Source organism: Notolepis coatsorum, assembly GCF_963971535.1.
Source record: "Notolepis coatsorum genome assembly, chromosome: 3".
NCBI lineage: Eukaryota > Metazoa > Chordata > Actinopteri > Aulopiformes > Paralepididae > Notolepis > Notolepis coatsorum.
Genome location: NC_140167.1, coordinates 40,411,340 through 40,429,845, shown reverse-complemented (window position 1 = coordinate 40,429,845; position 18,506 = coordinate 40,411,340). Strand labels below are relative to the sequence as shown.

At 43.4% G+C, this 18,506-nt stretch overlaps 1 protein-coding gene across 1 annotated transcript in view; it reads left to right on the top strand.

The window, feature by feature from the left end:
* Nucleotides 1-18,506, top strand: part of evla (Enah/Vasp-like a) — a gene marked incomplete at its 5' end in the record, with an annotated part of 84,201 nt that overhangs the window by 39,758 nt on the left and 25,937 nt on the right. The window contains 2 exons of the mRNA XM_084309372.1: nucleotides 8,626-8,794; nucleotides 17,196-17,376. Coding sequence (XP_084165498.1) covers nucleotides 8,626-8,794; nucleotides 17,196-17,376 — 350 coding nt within the window. The remainder of the gene's footprint in view (nucleotides 1-8,625; nucleotides 8,795-17,195; nucleotides 17,377-18,506) is intronic.

The window sequence follows — 18,506 nt, the reverse complement described above, 5'->3', positions numbered from 1 at the left end:
ACTAAAGGCACTCTCAAAGAACACCTACGGGAGACTGCAATTCGAAACTGGCCCCTACAAATGTCCTAACCCAGTTGTACAGTAAAGACCAAGTATGGCCTTGTCAGTATTCCAATGTACAGTGCCCCCCTACCCAACCCCCCCCCCCCCACCTCCAATGTACAGCCCCACCCAACCCCACCCCACCTACCCAACCTCCTCCAATGTACAGTTTCTATGTCAAATGTATGTCAGTATTCCAATGTACAGTGTACAGTGTGTGTCCCCCCCCCCCACCTCCAATGTACAGCCCCACCCAACCCCACCCCACCTACCCAACCTCCTCCAATGTACAGCTTCTATGTCAAATGTATATACACTCTTTCTGGATTTTCTTAGTATCACAAACAGTACTGTATTTGCAAATCTGGTATGTCATAAATGTATAGATGTAGCAGTACTGTCTATCTGTATGTCGTGTGTGTCATATGATGAATTGAAAATGGGGGACCCTGATGTAAACAAGACGAAAGTCTTTCTCTGGTCTGCATCCCCTTAACAATTGTATGTTTTGAGTTGTACTGTAGTGTACCCATTCTGCAATCTGTTAATAAACTTTTCAATCAATCAATCAATTCAAAACCTAGGCCTCTTTTTCTTAACATTAACATTAGTCTCAATGTTTTCCACTTGCAAGTTAAATAGCCACCTGGTGAACAGGTCATGGAATATACGCTGTCATCATACTGATAATATTGTCCAAATCGGGGCTGTGCGTTAACTTTTTTTGCACATAGCACTGGTGCTACAGAGGTTTATAGTTTTGTAGCACAGGCCAAAATCTTGTAGCACAAGTATAAAACGTGTTATATTTGTAACAGTCGCAAATGTGCCTATTGTATTTGTGTTATTTAGTTGCAGTGCCATGTTTGGCTGTCATTTAGTATATCGCCATGTGTTATTATTACTATGATACTCTCAGATATGCTATTTTCAATTAATATCATAAACAACATAAGGAATATTAGCATAATTTTGAGTGGACTGAAGGAATGAGTCAGCGTTAATAGTTTTAAATGCAAATAATTTATTGAAACATAGAAGTGGGGTCGGTTAGGACACACACACACAATGGGGGACCCTGATGTAAACAAGACAAACGTCTTTCTCAGGTCTGCATCCCCTTAACAATTGTGTGTATTGAGCCGTACTGTACTGTACCCATTCTGCAATCTGTTAAATAAAGTTTTCATTCATTCATTCACACACACTGTTTCAACTCACCACCCCCGCATCATATTGTAGTCTAGTCTGTCTTCAAACTTCCACTCCTCTTGTTTATATTTGAATATCAACATTATCTGTCCATCCTCAGTTTACTATAATATACTCCTGTCCCGACTAGTGACTTCATCATCTTTCCAAACGCACGCACGCACACACACACAGGGAAGGGGAGAGAGTGCCCCCCCATTTCCCTTTCCCCAGTCCACACTGTCTGCTGGCTCTGCCTGTGATCAGGATTAGCTTGTTAGCTTGCTAACATTGTAGTGATTGTAATGGTACATAAACGTTAATTTCGGGCGATGTGCGCATAAAGGAATGGCGACGGTGCAAAGCATGTAGATGCATTTGACCCGTTGCGAGGAAAAAAAAACCACCACGGACTTATTTCGGGACGTGTAGGCCAGTGGCGGCCGCTGGGTACTTCGCCACTAGGGGCGCTATACCAAATATTTTGCGAACATGTACAGTACAGTACTGTACCACGCAAGACTCATGGCAAGACGTGAGCGATTCGACTCACGCTCACGGCAATGAATCGGCTCTTATGAACGAGTCGCTCAGCTGTTACTACAACAACACACAACCAGTCAAATAAAGTATAGTCTAGACTCTAATTCACAACTTGAAACACAATATAAATAGAAAAGTTAGAAACAAAACTCGCCCGTCTCCAAACACAGGCAGATCTCTCCCTCTCTCCTTCTCTCTCTCACACACAGCGCGACGTGGAATCGATTCGTTACACAATCAGACCTATTATATACCAAGAATAACTTCAGTATGAGTACAGGGCTGTACACATATTTTGCATATTGTTAAACGAGCCAAGGCTAGCTATTAAACTATCGATATGAATCGAAAATCTGGGACCCTGATGTAAACAAGACAAACGTCTTTCTCTGGTCTGCATCCCCTTAACAATTGTGTGTATTGAGCCGTACTGTATTGTACCCATTCTGCAATCTGTTAATAAAGTTCTCATTCATTCATTCATTCATTCAAACATAGACGATATTGAACAAGCCATAATCCACGTATTTTCAATCCGAGAGAGCTGCAGTAGTTAAATCAATGAGCCATCGATAAATAAACAATCAGCAATGTCTCGCTTCATGAATGGCCAGCAGTAGTACTGCTCCTAAAAAAACTATTTACAACCGTTAACGTTAAGAAGAGAGAGAGAGAGAGAGAGAGAGAGATTTCTTCAACCTCAAACCTAAATTCCTTAGCAACCCGTGTTACCAAGTAAACAAATCACAGAACGATAGCCAGTTAGCCCGCACCAGCCTAGTAGTACTACTAACGTTAGCTCCCAGAACGATAGCCAGTTAGCCCGCACCAGCCTAGTAGTACTACTAACGTTAGCTCCCAGAACGATAGCCAGTTAGCCCGCACCAGCCTAGTAGTACTAACGTTAGAGAGAGAGAGAGAGAGACTCACTGTTTAGTTGAAACGTCCAGGGCAGGAAACGTGTATAATCCGCCATATAGCTTGTTAGCCAAGTGTTAGCTCAGCTGAGCTCGTCGACGTTAGCACAACACTCAACAAGTACATTCCTTTGTCCATTTCCGCTCGAACAGACTGCAAACTACCTGGCGTTCTATCGCCATGCTCTAAGACAAACTCTAACCTTAACCAACTTTGAAAGAGTGCCTAAGCTTAACAGTCTAAAGAACTTGCAGTCACAGCACGGCACGCTCTAAGACAAACAACAGTCCTAGTACCAGGAACCAAGCTAGAAGCTAGAATTGGAACATTAGAAATTGGATTCGGCCAATCAGAGATCGTCTCTGTGAAATTCTGCCATAGAAAAAAATACTGGCGTCGGCCAATCAGAGAGCGTCTCCGCGAAATGCGGCTATGGAAATTCTCACGGAAGTTCACGCTGCTTTCTAGACCGCTTCAAATCGCGCTCGGATTCCAACATAATAGTCATATTTCAACGCACAACGCCGTATGCACTGATTGGCTGTGACGGAGACAGCGATCAAACTGTGACGCGCAGTCAGAGCGCTATCGCTTCTTGCCCGGGCGAGAAATACGAAAAAATAAAAAAAAACGTCACTTCCTGCCCATGAAAACGCTGTTTTTTTAATTTAGATAATAACGTTATATTGTGCATTGGAAATACAAACATACTTAAAATGAGTAAATATTATTCATTTTAAACATGTTTATATTATTTATAGGGCTATAAAACAAAAAACAATTTTTTTTTTTTTTCTTCTTCTCTCATTTAACAGGTGGGTCGGCGCCCTAGCGAGCCGCCACTGGTGTAGGCGCACTGCTGTGTTAACGCAGCAGTTCAGTGCGCACCAACCGAGTGAACCGACCAACGCGCTGCTCTGCTTGCAGAAGGCGCACGGATAGGGCGGATATGACTCGTCGAGTTGTCACAAGAGTTTTTTCAAAATAAGATTATCATATGCACCTGAACGTTGCTAGCTTTCGGAGCCTAGCTGGAGCTGCGCGTGGGCAGAAATGAGACCCGCTACAGGATTTTCAAAATAAGAGTATCTATATGAACCGAATCCCTATCGCACCAGTGCTACTGAAGTAAATCCATCCATCGCACAGACCGCTGTTGCTGTAGCACGTGCGATATATATGTCGCACTGTACAGGCCGAATGGAAATACACAAAAGAGTGGGCCCGTCCACGTCTACCCTCGCACACTGTGCCATCTCTATCCTGAGCGCTGGCCAGCTCCTGTTTTCTGTGCCAGCTACGACGGAGCGGCAGACGGCCCCCTGCTTGCTCTGTCCACTGTCTCTCACTGTGGGTGGTGTCGCTCACGGCGAGCTTGTTGTTATTTGAACAGGCAAAAGTTCCAAATATTGTGGAGCTGCAGCTGTGCAGTTGTTTTCTCTCCTCCTCTTCTCTGCGGTTCCCACGGCAGCTATACGGCAGCTATACGGCAAATACACAGCAGATATACGGCAGCTATACGGCAAATACACAGCAGCTATACGGCAAATACACAGCAGATATACGGCAGCTATACGGCAAATACACGGCAGATATACAGCAGAGCGATGTGATCAAAGGTGGCTTTGAAATTCGAGTCGTTTCCTCCTTTTCGCAACGACCTTCTTCAGACGAGACAAAGTTTACAAATTGCTTCGTCGACATGTTCGAGTTCTTCGGTCGTCGTCGGGTCTGAATCCCAAGTACTGCCACCGCATTTCTTTGTGGAACCAAATCTGCCTAAAACCTCAAAAAGTCAAACACCTCTGCTGCTGCTTGAGTGGCCGAATGCTCCTTCAGATGTAATAATCAGACAACGAAGCACCTCACCGCAGATACCAACCAATTTAAATATGCCGTGGCCGGCTCCGATCTGTCCGTCAAATGCAGTCATGTACTAATAATCCAAAGAGAGATCTCCAAATGTGCCATGTTGTCTCCCTCTTGGGAGAGGGAGAGAGAGAGAGAGAGACATTTGAATGCTACTGTTGTTGACATTTGAATGCTACTGGTGTCCTGTGGGCCTTAGAAACAACCCTCTGAGGATGACTGTGGAAGACTGATGGAGCTAAGATGGAGTGGATGGAACGATCAATGTAAAACGCCGTCAATGTTTGGAGCATCCCCTTTGGAAAACGACCCTCTAAAGTCTAACGCATTTGCATTGAATGGTGCACATCATCACAAGACCTAAAGTCAAGTGTTTTTCTCATTCCTATTTGCAACGCAGAATGTCCTTTTTGACAAGCGGTAATGATAATAACAATAATCGGTGAATTATTAAATAGTGTCACAGGTTCTGTCACGTTGGCGCTGATTTCCTGTCGGTGGAGTTTATTTTCACTGGAACTCGACTCCCTCCTCTCTTCACTTGGAGCCGCTAATGTGAAACAGCATGAGAGCCTTGATGACAGACAGCCCGTCACCCGCCTGTCACACACGGCATCCGCTGCATGCATCGTCAACACATCACTTGACGCCAGACGGCACAGCGTCAACCATCAGGAAGTTATGAAACTTTGTTCTTTGGCTCTCTCTCTCTCTCTCTCTCTCTCTCTCTCTCTCTCTCTCTCTCTCTCTCTCCCCGTGACACCTGCTGCCTTTTGCTGTGAACATCATTTAGAGCACAGCTGAGCTGGGATGTTGAAAGTGAAAATGTAAACGGTGTTTAGTTGTTCACCTCTCCCTCTTACGCTCCCTGGCCTCTGTCCCACTATACTGTTATGCTTCAAACAACATATGGTCAGGAAATGAACGTGACTCATAACGCACGGCCTACAGCTATATATAGTCGCGGGGCTACGTTGCATGTGTGATTCTGTCTTGGGAATGCGGTAATTTGCTATGGAAATGGTACTTAGTTAATCATAGAACTGCTTAACCATGTAATTAAATGGCCAGCTTTGTCGATCGTTGCCTTTGTTTTGAGGAAATGTTTTTCCTGTCAGCTCTGAGGTTATTTGTAGAGGTTTGTTCATTTATTCTTCTGAGCTTTTGAGTGAGTTTGTGTGTGTGTTTGCCCACGCGCGCGTATGTGCATGCATGTGTGCGTGTGTCTTTTTATGTACTTTTACTTTCATTTTACATTGAAAGTACATTGAATTTCCAGCTGGCAATAGGCTTGTTGATTAGACACTTGTGTTTTTAACACACTGTCATTAGCCTGTGATCCCAACACACACACACACACACACACACACACACACACACACCCTTCAGCCCCTGTGCCTCTTTAATATTTAGGGATACATCATTATTATACCGCTACGCCACAGCAAAGGGCAGGAGAGACGGGGGAATTTTCGAGGGCTTGGTTTGAGGTTGAGGTTTTAGTCTTACTTGTGTGTAGGGTTTCAAAATGGCCACCCCTCCCTCTCCTCGGGGCGTACAAGCTGTGAGAATCCAACGGTAGTAACTTACTATTCCCAAAAGTGGTCACTTGCAGTGGTGAGAGTAGATAGGTGTGGCTCCCCTAGCGCCCTGTGACCCGAGCAGCCAGCTAAAAATGTCTGACCGTTCTGAGACGGCCCGGCGGTCGACAGTAGATAACAAACCAGATGTCGGTTCACTTTCAAGGAGCGACGGCGACGGTAGCCGCGTTGACGTTGGCCGCGACGGCAGAAGCGGCTGCGGTAAAAGTTAAAACATAAAACATATTTCCTCCACCGCAAACTTCTAAACCGGATGTTGAAATTCAGCTGCTTGCTACTCGAACGGTGAATCCAAACCTCCTGGTGGCGTCGTGCGGTTTGTAGGGATAGTTTCTGTGTGATCATCTGGTGACCAAGCATTGTATTTGATAATGTTCCTGTCTCTGATCTATTGAGGACTGCGCTGCAGAGGCAGGCCTGGCAGAATGTCCTCCTCGCCTGATGCCGCAGAGAGGGGCTTTTTAAAAGGCTGTGAACTAAACAACCCATTAACTTCATCAATGAAGTGTTTATAGCATCCACCTGTACTTAAGACGAAGACCTACTTTTATACACTGTCCTGTGTGTATAATACACTGTGTCCTGGTCCACAGGGAACACGGGACCGGAGAGGAATGTATAATGATGTGTCGTGATTAGGGCTGCACGATCTTGAGAAATAATGTAATTGCGATTTTTCTGACAGATATTGCGATTGCGATTAAATTTGCAATTATAATTATTATTATTTTTAAGCAGCCCCACAGAGGTTTATTGTAAAATGCGGCTTGCATCTGGCCTACGCATGGGTCTTTTCGGAACACCAAGCCTGAACATTTTTCTTTTTACCTGGGAATCGATACCGGTACCCAACGCTACCTTTTTTCTGTACTTTACTCTCCCTCTCTGAAGTCTAAACTTCACAACACACAATCTAAAACCCCTTACCTCCCTCTCCCAAACCGATCTTGTATCTCAATGGGACTTCCTGGTTAAATATATAAAAAAAATAAAAACATTAAAAAAAATTATATTGTTTTGTTTTTGCGATTTGATAATTGCATCATTCCAAATCGTGATTTCGATTTAAGATCAATTAATCGTTCAGCCCTAGTCGTGATGTGGACATGATACCCCTGACTGTATATCATCCCATAACCTACTTCTTCTCACCACAGAGTAGCATGATTAAAACACGGCCGAGGTACTGGGGCAGTCAGGAACACAATTAAATAAAAACTGTCAACGTCTAAGTATTTATTCATGAGAAAAGAAATGCCTCTTCAATAAAGAAATAATACAACAATACAAATACAAACTCTTCAATATTTTATGAAAAAACGCCTCTTCAATGTTTTATAATGCACACATAAATAATAGTTGAATTGAGAAATGGTAGTTATATGGTGGCAAGTGGTATTAGGGGTATGGGGAAGAATTCAAAACACAGAACACTCAACTAAAAGACCAAAGGTCACTATGGTCAGCTGGAGTGGCTATTTAGGTGACCAGGCTCTGTCAACCCAAGCTCCTAAACATGTAGGCTACTTGTACACTTCAGCTCTAGGACCTTTCTTTTTAACTACCAGTCTTTAAAACATGACTCTCAAGACAAGGTTGCTGTCTTGGAGCATCACACCACCTTGTAGAGTCTTGTAAGTAAAGAGATCACACTCTCTGACCTGTGGCCAGGGTGCTTATTGCTTAATAACAGCGGAGCAGTGCTGCCGTTGCTTCCGCGTTTCCCCTGATTGGCTGCGACACGCCCCGCGGCAGGCGCGGCAACCGCAGAGCGGAGCGGCAGAGCTTGCGGCATTATGTAACCGCCCTAAACCGCCATGATTTTCATTCGGCGCTCAGCTCACCTGGCAACGCAGCGGTCCTGCGGTCCGTTGTTGACAAGTTCGAATCCCATCATTTTTTTTTTAACGTGATTTTTTTTTTAACATGTATTCTTTCGCCGGTTAAGGTTAGGCATGGTTAAGGTTAAGGTTAAGGTTAGGCATTGTTTCGGAGTTGGTTAAGGTTAGAACGGTTAAGTTTAGGCGCTGTTAAGGAGCTGGTTAAGGTTAGAGTTTGTCTTAGAGAATGGCAATATTCTTTCTATGGTTAAGGTTAGGCATGGTTAAGGTTAAGGTTAAGGTTAGGCATTGTTTCGGAGTTGGTTAAGGTTAGAACGGTTAAGTTTAGGCGCTGTTAAGGAGCTTAGAGAATGGCAATAGACAGCCTATTTCCGCACTGCCGCTCTCCCGCGTTGCCGCGGTCACATGGTCAAATTGTCACATTCTTGCACTGCTCCGCTGTTAAAAAGTAACACGCGGCCAGGGTTACCTTGGGGTTAATTTAGGGTCAACTTGCATTCAATCCTGGTTTTTGGACCACTTGCACTTTGGACCGCTAAAACATAATCACCCCTCTCTCTCTCTCTCTCTCTCTCTCTCTCTCTTCTTTCCTCCCTCCCTCCCTCCTCTTCCCTCTCCAGTGAACAGAGTATCTGCCAGGCACGGGCCTCTGTGATGGTGTATGATGATGCCAGTAAGAAGTGGGTTCCCATCAAGCCTGGTCAGCAGGGCTTCAGCCGCATCAACATCTACCACAACACTGCCAACAACACCTTCAGAGTGGTGGGCGTCAAGCTGCAGGACCAGCAGGTGAGTGGGCATTGTATGTGTGTGTTGTGTGTTGTTGGGGGGGTCGTGGGGGTGTGACAGGCACAACATTTAGGGCATCAAAAGTTATAGAATTAACTAATTTAACTATTAACTAGAGCTGCCGCGGTATTGATATTTCCCTTACCGCACGAATTTGCGAAATATTTCCTACCGCCGCGGTTATTACCGCACAGTGCGCACAAAAAAAAAAAAAGTTTGAATGCATTTTTTTTTTTTTTAGTAGTCTACTCTTATAGCCTGCCTCTAGTCTAATGGCGCTTTCCCACTGCATAGTACCTACTCGACTCGACCCGCTTTAGGCACCTGGTACTTCGTTCCTTTTCCACTGCAGCCAGGTACTACTCCGTTTGTCTCCGTGGGGATGCAGGCGGGGCCGCTCGCTTGTGTACACTGAAAGCTCCGTGGGCATAGATGTCCGAGGGCTTGCAGCAAGCCAGAGTTTAACACAGTTTCAATCAATCAATCAATCAATCAATAACAACATTAACCAGACTCTCGTTGCGTCTATTCTGCCAAAGCTAACGTTACCTCTCATTGTGTATTCTACCAAGCAAACCCGGGTATAACGTTACCTCTCGTGTATATCGGCTGACGGTAGTATTAACAACAACAAACTTAACACATCAGCGATCTTGTTGTGACACTAAACTCTCCGCTCGGTGGTAAATTGGGTTGATGTCGGTTTTGTTTCATCAATAAATAAGGCAGAATACACAGTGAATCCATTCTTTTTTGTTTATTGCTTGGTTCTGTCGCAAACAAATCCTGAACGAAATGCATCCTTAGCGAGGCAGTAAAGATGGCGGCGCCGGCGTTCTGTTTTTGTTCAGACTGAGGCTACAAAGTGTGACGCGTCTCTCTTCTGACCAGTCAGTGGTCTGCAATGTTTCACATGACTTTTCTGGTACCACTTCTACCCAATAGGGTCGCTTGGAACCGAGTAGGGTATATCTGCAGAGCCGCAAGCCAACTTTATTATTATGATAAAAAAACAGCGGTGACGCGGTATTCAGCCTAACTCTGCGGTGAGCGTGATGCAACAGCGATACCGCGGTAATGCGGTTATCGCGGCAGCTCTACTATTAACCAAGTTAAGTAAAGTTAATATGTATCACCATCTTATGCATTATTATAGAGGTGTATAGACGTTTGTCTTGTTTACATCAGGGTCCCCCATTTTCAATTCATAGTGACATTTATGACATACATGACATCATGACATTTATGACATAGGGACATACATAACATACAGGTATATAGTACTGTTACATTTGTGACATATATGATATGCAAATATACAGTACTGTTACCCAGAGATCCTAACAGAAAATATATACATATGATGGGAAGGAGACTGTACATTAGGAGGGGGTGGGAGAGAAATATACATACGGTGGGGAGGAGACAGTCTATCAGAAGGGGGTGGGGGGGGTTTGGACATTTACGGTGGCCAGTAGGGGTGGACGGTATGGTCTAAAATTTATATCACGGTATAATTTGAAGCATAGACGGTAACGGTATATATCACGGTATCAGTGTTTCCTTTAGAATAATTTTTTTTGCCTGATAGGCAGGCTATATAAAGAATGACATCCTCAAGGCATGTAGATTTATAATATTTTAACTTAAAACTAGGCTACTTTTGCGTATACAGTCATTATATTCCAAATAAAATAAGTCCAGAGTCGAGACTCCGTGCTGCTCCCAACGAATCCCAATAGTATGCAACTGCAGAGCCGCAGAGCAGGGGCGCTTTCAGGTCCGGTCACAGGCCCGCTCAACAGCGCCCTCCACCCAACGGCTGAATTGCCAATGGCTGAATTGGAGTATTGCACTGTGCAGGCACAGCGGCCCCGCTCTGCGGCTCTGCAGCTGCATGCTTCTCGCAAAATCCAGCATCCAGCTCCCGCTGCCCAGCCGTCGTTATCAGAACACTACACACATATCATAATGTTCACAGCAAACTGTAGTTGATCACCAGGTATGTTTTATTAACATAGAATAATTCATATAATAAAAACGATAGGGAAATCTCTTACCTTTCTCCACTGGTTAAAAATGCCAGGAACTGAGATTGAAACTTGCTGTGCGGCGTGGTGATATGTGTTTATTATGAAATGACAATTGCGTGTTGACACGCCCACTGCGCGAAGCCTCCTAAATAACTTTTTCCAGTTTGCACATATCTATTATCTATGACTAATTCTATCTATTTTTAGGGGCAAATGCGAGTGAAATAGTCGCGCTGTGGTTACATGACGTCATTGCTATTTTAGAGCTGCTCTACCGGTTACAAGGTATAGTCAAAATCCATACCGTAGAGCAAATTCATACCGTTTATACCGTATACCGTTTATACCGTCCACCCCTAGTGGCCAGTTTCGAATTGCAGCCTTCCGTAGGTGCTCTTTTGAGAGCAGTTTTGAACCATGAGGTGCAAGCATAGTCGTAGTACCCTTGAATGAGTGCTCCTGCCAGAGTCTTCAGGGTATTCTTGTTTACCAGAGAGGAGATCCGGTACAAGAATCTTGTTCGTTGGTTGACTTTTTTGATTACATTGGATGCCATTTTGTCACAGGAAAGATTTGCCTCTAGGATGGAACCCAGGTATGTAATTTCCTTTTTCCTTGTGACAATATTGTCACCCACTGTAACTGAGAAGCCGTCGGTCTTGCTGAGTTTGTTATTTGATCCGAAGAGAATGGACTCTGTTTTACCCAGGTGTAATGATAGTTTGTTATCAGCGAGCCAGGTGCAGATTCTGCCTAGTTGCGAGCTGAGGGTTTTTTCAACCTGTAACTTGTTCTTGTCAGAGACCAGCAGGGCTGAGTCGTCTGCGAACAAGAACAAGTTGCAGTCACAAGCTGACGACATGTAATTTGCATAAATTAGCAACAGTTACGGTCCTAGTATGCTTCCTTGTGGAACACCACAGCTCACTGGGAGGGGGGGGGGGTAGAGTACCGTTTACCTCCACCATCTGTTCTCTCCCCTCCAGGTAGGATTGCATCCAGCTCACTGATAGACCAAAACCAATTGCTTGTCAATCAGAATGGAGTGATTGACAGTGTCGGAGGCCTTTTGTAGGTCCAGCATGACCATGCCGCAGTATTTGCCTGCGTCCACCTCTTGTTTGATGTGGTCGTTCAAATAGAGAAGGCATGTGTCAGTGGAGTGGGATGTTCTGAAGCCAGATTGGAATTCGTAGATTAGATTTTTTTCTGCTAGGTACTTTTCTACCTGTTCGTAGACTATTTTTTCCATGACTTTCGAGATGGGGGTAAGAATAGAAACAGGGCGGTAGTTGCCTGGGTCTAATTTGCTGCCTTTTTTGTGCAGGGGGGTCACTCTCGCAATTTTGAAGTCTTTGGGGACGTGTCCCTGTTTTATGGAGAGGTTTGGAGAGGCTTTTATGGAGAGGCTCTGGAGCGTAACAGTAAGAAGCATTTTGTATGAAAGTATTCTGTACTTCTGTATGACAACTATTAAAGAACTTGAACTTGAACTTGAGGTTTATTATGTGTGTGATGACTGGGGTGATGGCGGCTGCTGAGTCTCTGAGGAATTTGGAGGGGATGTTGTCATGGCCAGTGGCCTTGTTAGGTTGGAGGGCGCTCAGTTTTTTGAGTACCTCATCTGTTATCATTTCAAGTTTGAAGTCGTCACTTATCAAAAGCAGTTTACTGGGACATCTTGTTTAATGCTTCAGTGATGTTGAAGCGGGAGACGTCACAGATCTCATGAAATCCTTTATAGAGGTCGGCGTGTCTGTCCTTTTAGGTGCTTCGCTAAATCTGTTCTGTTAACACCTTTTGGTGTGCCTGCTCTGTCCCTGTGCAAAGCCCTTCCAACATCTTTTCTACACACTGACTGCTGTCACTCAAGTCAACTCTTCCTAGATCTTTTCTACACACTGTACAGTGACTGCTGTCATTCAAGTCAACTCTTCCTAGATCTTTTCTACACACTAACTGCTGTCATTCAAGTCAACTCTTCCTAGATCTTTTCTACACACTGTACACTGACTGCTGTCATTCAAGTCAACTCTTCCAACATTTTTTTTACACACTGACTGCTGTCATTCAAGTCAACTCTTCCAACATCTTTTTTACACACTGACTGCTGTCACTCAAGTCAACTCTTCCAACATCTTTTCTACACACTGACTGCTGTCATTCAAGTCAACTCTTCCAACATCTTTTCTACACACTGACTGCTGTCACTCAAGTCAACTCTTCCAACATATTTTCTACACACTGACTGCTGTCACTCAAGTCAACTCTTCCAACATCTTTTCTACACACTGACTGCTGTCACTCGAGTCAACTCTTCCAACATCTTTTCTACACACTGACTGCTGTCACTTGAGTCAACTCTTCCAACATATTTTCTACACCCTGACTGCTGTCACTCAAGTCAACCCTTCCAAGGGGCCATCACTGCAATCTGTACAGAATGACTGGCACTGAAACATTATCTTTTGAGCTATTTTAAATGCACTTACCATTTCCCCCTTTTTTACAACCATGTGATATTTTGTATTACACAACAGTTGGTTCTGATCAAGTAAAAGACTGGCGGAGATCCATGGGTGGTTTTGCAATAACACCTTTTGGTGTGCCTGCTCTGTGGCCTGCTCTGCCTCTCCTTGTCCCTGTGCAAAGCCCTCGTGTTGTTTTCTCTGTCAACCAGAACCGGTTTGCGGAGGCTCTGCACTTGGCATCTGAAACAAGCTAACATCGTGACAAGATCCACAAACTATGTTCGAGTGGAACAAAGCGAGACAAGTGACGAGAGCTGAGAGCCACTGTGGTCATGCTCCTTACGACGTGTCGTGTTGAGTTGAGATCTTGTGAAAGAACTAGAACACCAAACACAAACGGTTTCTTTTCATCAAAGTTTACAGATATGAAAACTATTTCTCAATGTGATACAGAAATTATAAAAAGAATGTGTCCTCAAATGAGTCAGAATAGAGTTACTGCACCAGTGCACCAGGGAAGTTCAGGAGAAGTTCACAGTTCCCCTCGCTCATAACAAAGCTTATGTACCATAATGCATGTTCAAAATTGATGGCCTTCCTTTTGACGTTTTCTACCATATAAGGTCATGTACCGTAGAGAAACCTGTAGGTCCCAACTCCCAACGGACCACCATAGATGTGTATTCCCTGGCATGTCGTCTTCATATGCAGTTGCACATATGCAGACACCTCTTGTAACACTTGTCTGTGTATCTGAAGTTCTGTGTGTCAGGATGTCTGTGCCTGGCGGAGGGGTCAGTTTAGGGTCATGTAAACTGAGCAGTTTCTGGTATTGTCTTCTTTGGCTATTTGTCAAACAACAACAAAAAAAAAACATGAACAGGTTTTTCATAATATAGATATTTTTTCATTGTAGTTTACATAAAAAACATTTTCCAAAAACATTTCAACAACATTTTCTAGTTTCAATCTGCTTTCTAATCTGCTTTTCTAATCAATTATCACTCTGCATATAATCCTCCTATATACCTACTAATACACCCGCATATAACCTGTATAACTCTGTATGATAACATGTACAATATTGCTGTATATACCATATATATATATTTATTCTTACTGTGTATATATTCATCCACACCTGTCTGTACATACCTGCACATAATCCTTTTACATATCTGTAGATACTAGATCTATATCTGTACATATCCCTTACCTACTCTTACTAGTTACGCTGTTGGCCAGTATGACTACTACCATACTGTCTTTATACAGTACCTGTATCACTGGACAATCTTATATTACAACTAGGGCTGTCTTAAATACTTTGAAGCTTCGAAGCTTCGTTCGATGGCACAAGCTTCGAACATTAAAAAAAAAATCGAAGTTTAAAAAAAAAAAAAAAAAAATTAATATTTTTTTAACTTCTGTGTGTGTGTGTGTGTGTGTGTGTGTGTGTGTGTGTGTGTGTGTGTGTGTGTGTGCATGGGGCCATTGGGTGGGGCCGGGGGACAAATACACTGGAGGAAAGTAACCCAGCTCAGCACTGCCCAAATTATATCATCACTATTGCCTGTTTGAAGGATATGATCCTCAAACACATATACACCACCTACACGCCTATTCTCAGTCCTTGCCCCACAATGGTGGAATGAACTACCCACCCCAGTTAGGACAGCCGAATCCCGTCCAATCTTTCGCCGTCGACTAAAGACGCACTTCTTCAACCATTATCTGAAATAAAATAAAATAAAATAAATCTAACCCTAACTAACCTTACTGTCATGCACTTGTCCTAATAAACTAACCTAGACTGTAAGACGCAACACTTTGATGAATATTGTTACTCAGCTGATAGAGTTGTATCCTTCCTGATGACCTGTCGTACAGAACTTGTAAGTCGCTTTGGATAAAAGCGTCAGCTAAATGACTAAATGTAAATGTGAATGTAAATGCCTTGTAGAATTCCACACATAAGAAAGAAAGATACTGGGATGAATAAACAAAATAGGAAATAAAATGTAGAAATGCATGCAATACATAAATAAATATGAATCTCCATATATGAAATAGAACATTTAGATATGGTGCTACTGAGATGTTTTGGTGAGTTCTTTGTTTTTTTGTGGAAGTAGCCCTTCTTAAAAATGCATGAACATTCACTGATAATTGGTCTGTAGTGGAGTCTACAAGGTCTACATTGCCGGACCATGTAGAATCCGGACCTTTTTTTACCAAAGTGCTGTACAAGTCCCACAACATAAGATTAAAAAAAATAAAATAAAATAAATATTATTATTAAAAAAATATATATATATTAATTATTATTTTTTTTATTCGAAGCTTCGAATTAAAATCGAAGCTCGGCCCCGAAGCTTCGATTGCCAAAAAAAATTCGAAGGTCAGCCCTAATTACAACTCTGTACATACATCTGATTAGCACTACACCCAGTAGTACTAATTTATATATTTTATACTCAGTTTAATCACCTGTACATTGTATATTACTATTGCATTACTGTTACATTTGCACTCTGGTTGGATGTCACATTTATTTTTGTTGTATTGTACTTGTGCTGTATAATAATACATTTTTAATCTAATGATGGTCATATTAGACAAAATAATTATCAGTTGTTCACATCAGCCCAGTTTTGCTCATTGGACCGATGCAATCAATAAAAGAAAATCATTATCACCGGGCGGCTACGTGGCGTAGTGGGCAATGCGCTCGCCACAAATGCTGGAGACGCTGGGCTCGCCTGTTCGAGCCCAGCGCTCCACATTGCTTTCAGTTTAGCTGGTCGTTCATACTAATACACATTGGCCGTATTAGGGGGTGGGAAACTGATGGGTGGGGATCGGGCGTTGTGGACAGCGACTCCTACAGGTCGGTTGGTGCGCCTGCGCAGTAGAATCAGGAAGTGTCGGGGGCAGCGTGAGCCTCCCACGCGTTACTCCTCGCCACTGAGAGATCGAGCTGCGCAGGTGAAAAGATGCGACTGCTGTTACCTCAAGTACCGGAGGGGACTTGTGCTATGTATGACTTAGTCCACATTGCAGCCGGCTTGTGGGAGGCAAGAAACAGCGTTTGTGACAGGGGAGGGTTGAATTGGATGATACGAAATTGGGATGGGAGAAAATATAGAAAATGGGAGAAAAAGTGGATAAAAAAAAAAAAAAAATCATTATCACCATACCTATGTAACGGTTGTGACAACGACAACGTCACCTCAAACTTCGATGCCCCGAGTGGGAGTTGAACCCCGGTCTCCCACACCGCGGGCAGCAACACAGACCGCTATATCAAGAGGTGAATTCACTTCTAAGTAATGGGTCTATGCGTCTTTTGAGGATGTGAGAGTGAGTTTAACCCATAGCACCGCTACTCACCCCAGTCACTTCTTGACTGCGCTAATCACTGCCATCAGGCCGATACTGATATAGTCACTGATATGTCATGCATCCATAAATATGTTTATTTCAGTGTCATGTGCCCAGCCCACATGGGCTTACAAGACACTACCTACTATATTTACACAATGCAATGGTACACAACATGTAACGCAAACTCCCTATACCAGGTTTGGACAGAAAATGGTTGGCCTGGTTCTGGTTCTGGTGGGTATCCACCTGACAACAGTACTAGTATGTTTTAACCAGGATGAGACTCAATTTACTAATTTGGGTCATGAGCTGAAAACGTTGAATAGACTGTTTAGTTTGGCTTCTGCCTGTCTGGCCAGGGGTGGAATAAAAATCCCTTTTACAGTCACGTCTGTAATTAGAATCAATACACCATATATATCCCCACACTGAGTGACTTATTGAGTGATGTATTGCATTCATTAGCTGTAAATAATACTCCATTCTTCTTCTTTTCCTCCCTTGTCACAGGTGGTGATCAACTACTCCATAGTGAAGGGTCTGAAGTACAACCAGGCCACTCCCACCTTCCACCAGTGGCGCGACGCTCGGCAGGTCTATGGGCTGAACTTCGCCAGTAAAGAGGAGGCCACCACCTTCTCCAACGCCATGCTGTTTGCCCTGAACGTCCTCAGCTCACCTGACAGCGGAGGTGCGGTTCATCACAGATCATCTTAACTTGACGTGTTGTGGTGCCGTCTCAGTTCATCTTTAACGCAGAGCATTTGCACAGGGTTGTTGGCGGGTTTCTGTGGAAAGATGTCAAGGAGAATGAGACAATCCGCTTTCTGTTGCATGAGATGCATAGTGTCAGGAGATACTTCTCTGATGCTCGGGTCAGGAAAGGTGGACCACCTGTGGAAATTGATGATGAATAATTCATATGCTCCTAGCGTGTGATTAACCATACATTGGGTCTGCTGTGTGTTTAGATCAGCAGTGTAAAAGGTGTTCAACGTAATGGTTTGTCTGTGTGTTAATCTGTTGAGACTAGATTATACCATGTTGTCTGAAACACATCCTGTCAGGATAGATTGTTTCACTAATCTTACATTCTCAGTCTTTTCCATGGAGTGCCGCGCTCCAAAGATTTATTGTTGACCTCCAGCCAGGGAAGGAAGCTATTTTAAGACATTTTCTGAATGCCTGAGTCAAATTTAATGGCTTAATGGGCAGAAGATGAGAAGGAGATGAACTTCTCGAATCTCTGGAATTAGCTGGTGTCTGGAAATCCCCCCCCCCCTCCCTCCCTCGCTCCCAAAGAAAATAGTATCTCTGCCAATTATCTGAATTACTTTCAGTTGCTTAGATCATGCTTAGAATGATCCACTTGGTTCTATTGTGTCAGAGGAAATTAATCAAGTACAGAAATGGATTTCAATTGACTGATTTGACCCAGGTTCTCAACCATCTGTGATCAATACTATTGCTATAGTTGTTCTCAAGGCATTGTTGTGTCAACATAATCTGAAGAGTCAAAATAGTTTATATTGGTTTCAGGTGGTTGGGGTGGCGGAGGATTGCATTGTCTTAGATGCTGTTTCAACCCCACCCTCTTATTTCATCTTTGTTGAGGAAGACTTAACAGACACATTTTGAGAAAAAAGAAAGGAATAGAAATAAATAAGTATATATGATTATCTGACATGTTGAACATATTGGACCCTATACCCAACATGCAGTTTTGCTACCAGTGGGTGATCTCAACTGAGCTCTATCCCCCTCTGCTGGTGACATTAGCATACTGCAGGGGCTTTTCTTTTGTTCTTAGAGTAACATGAC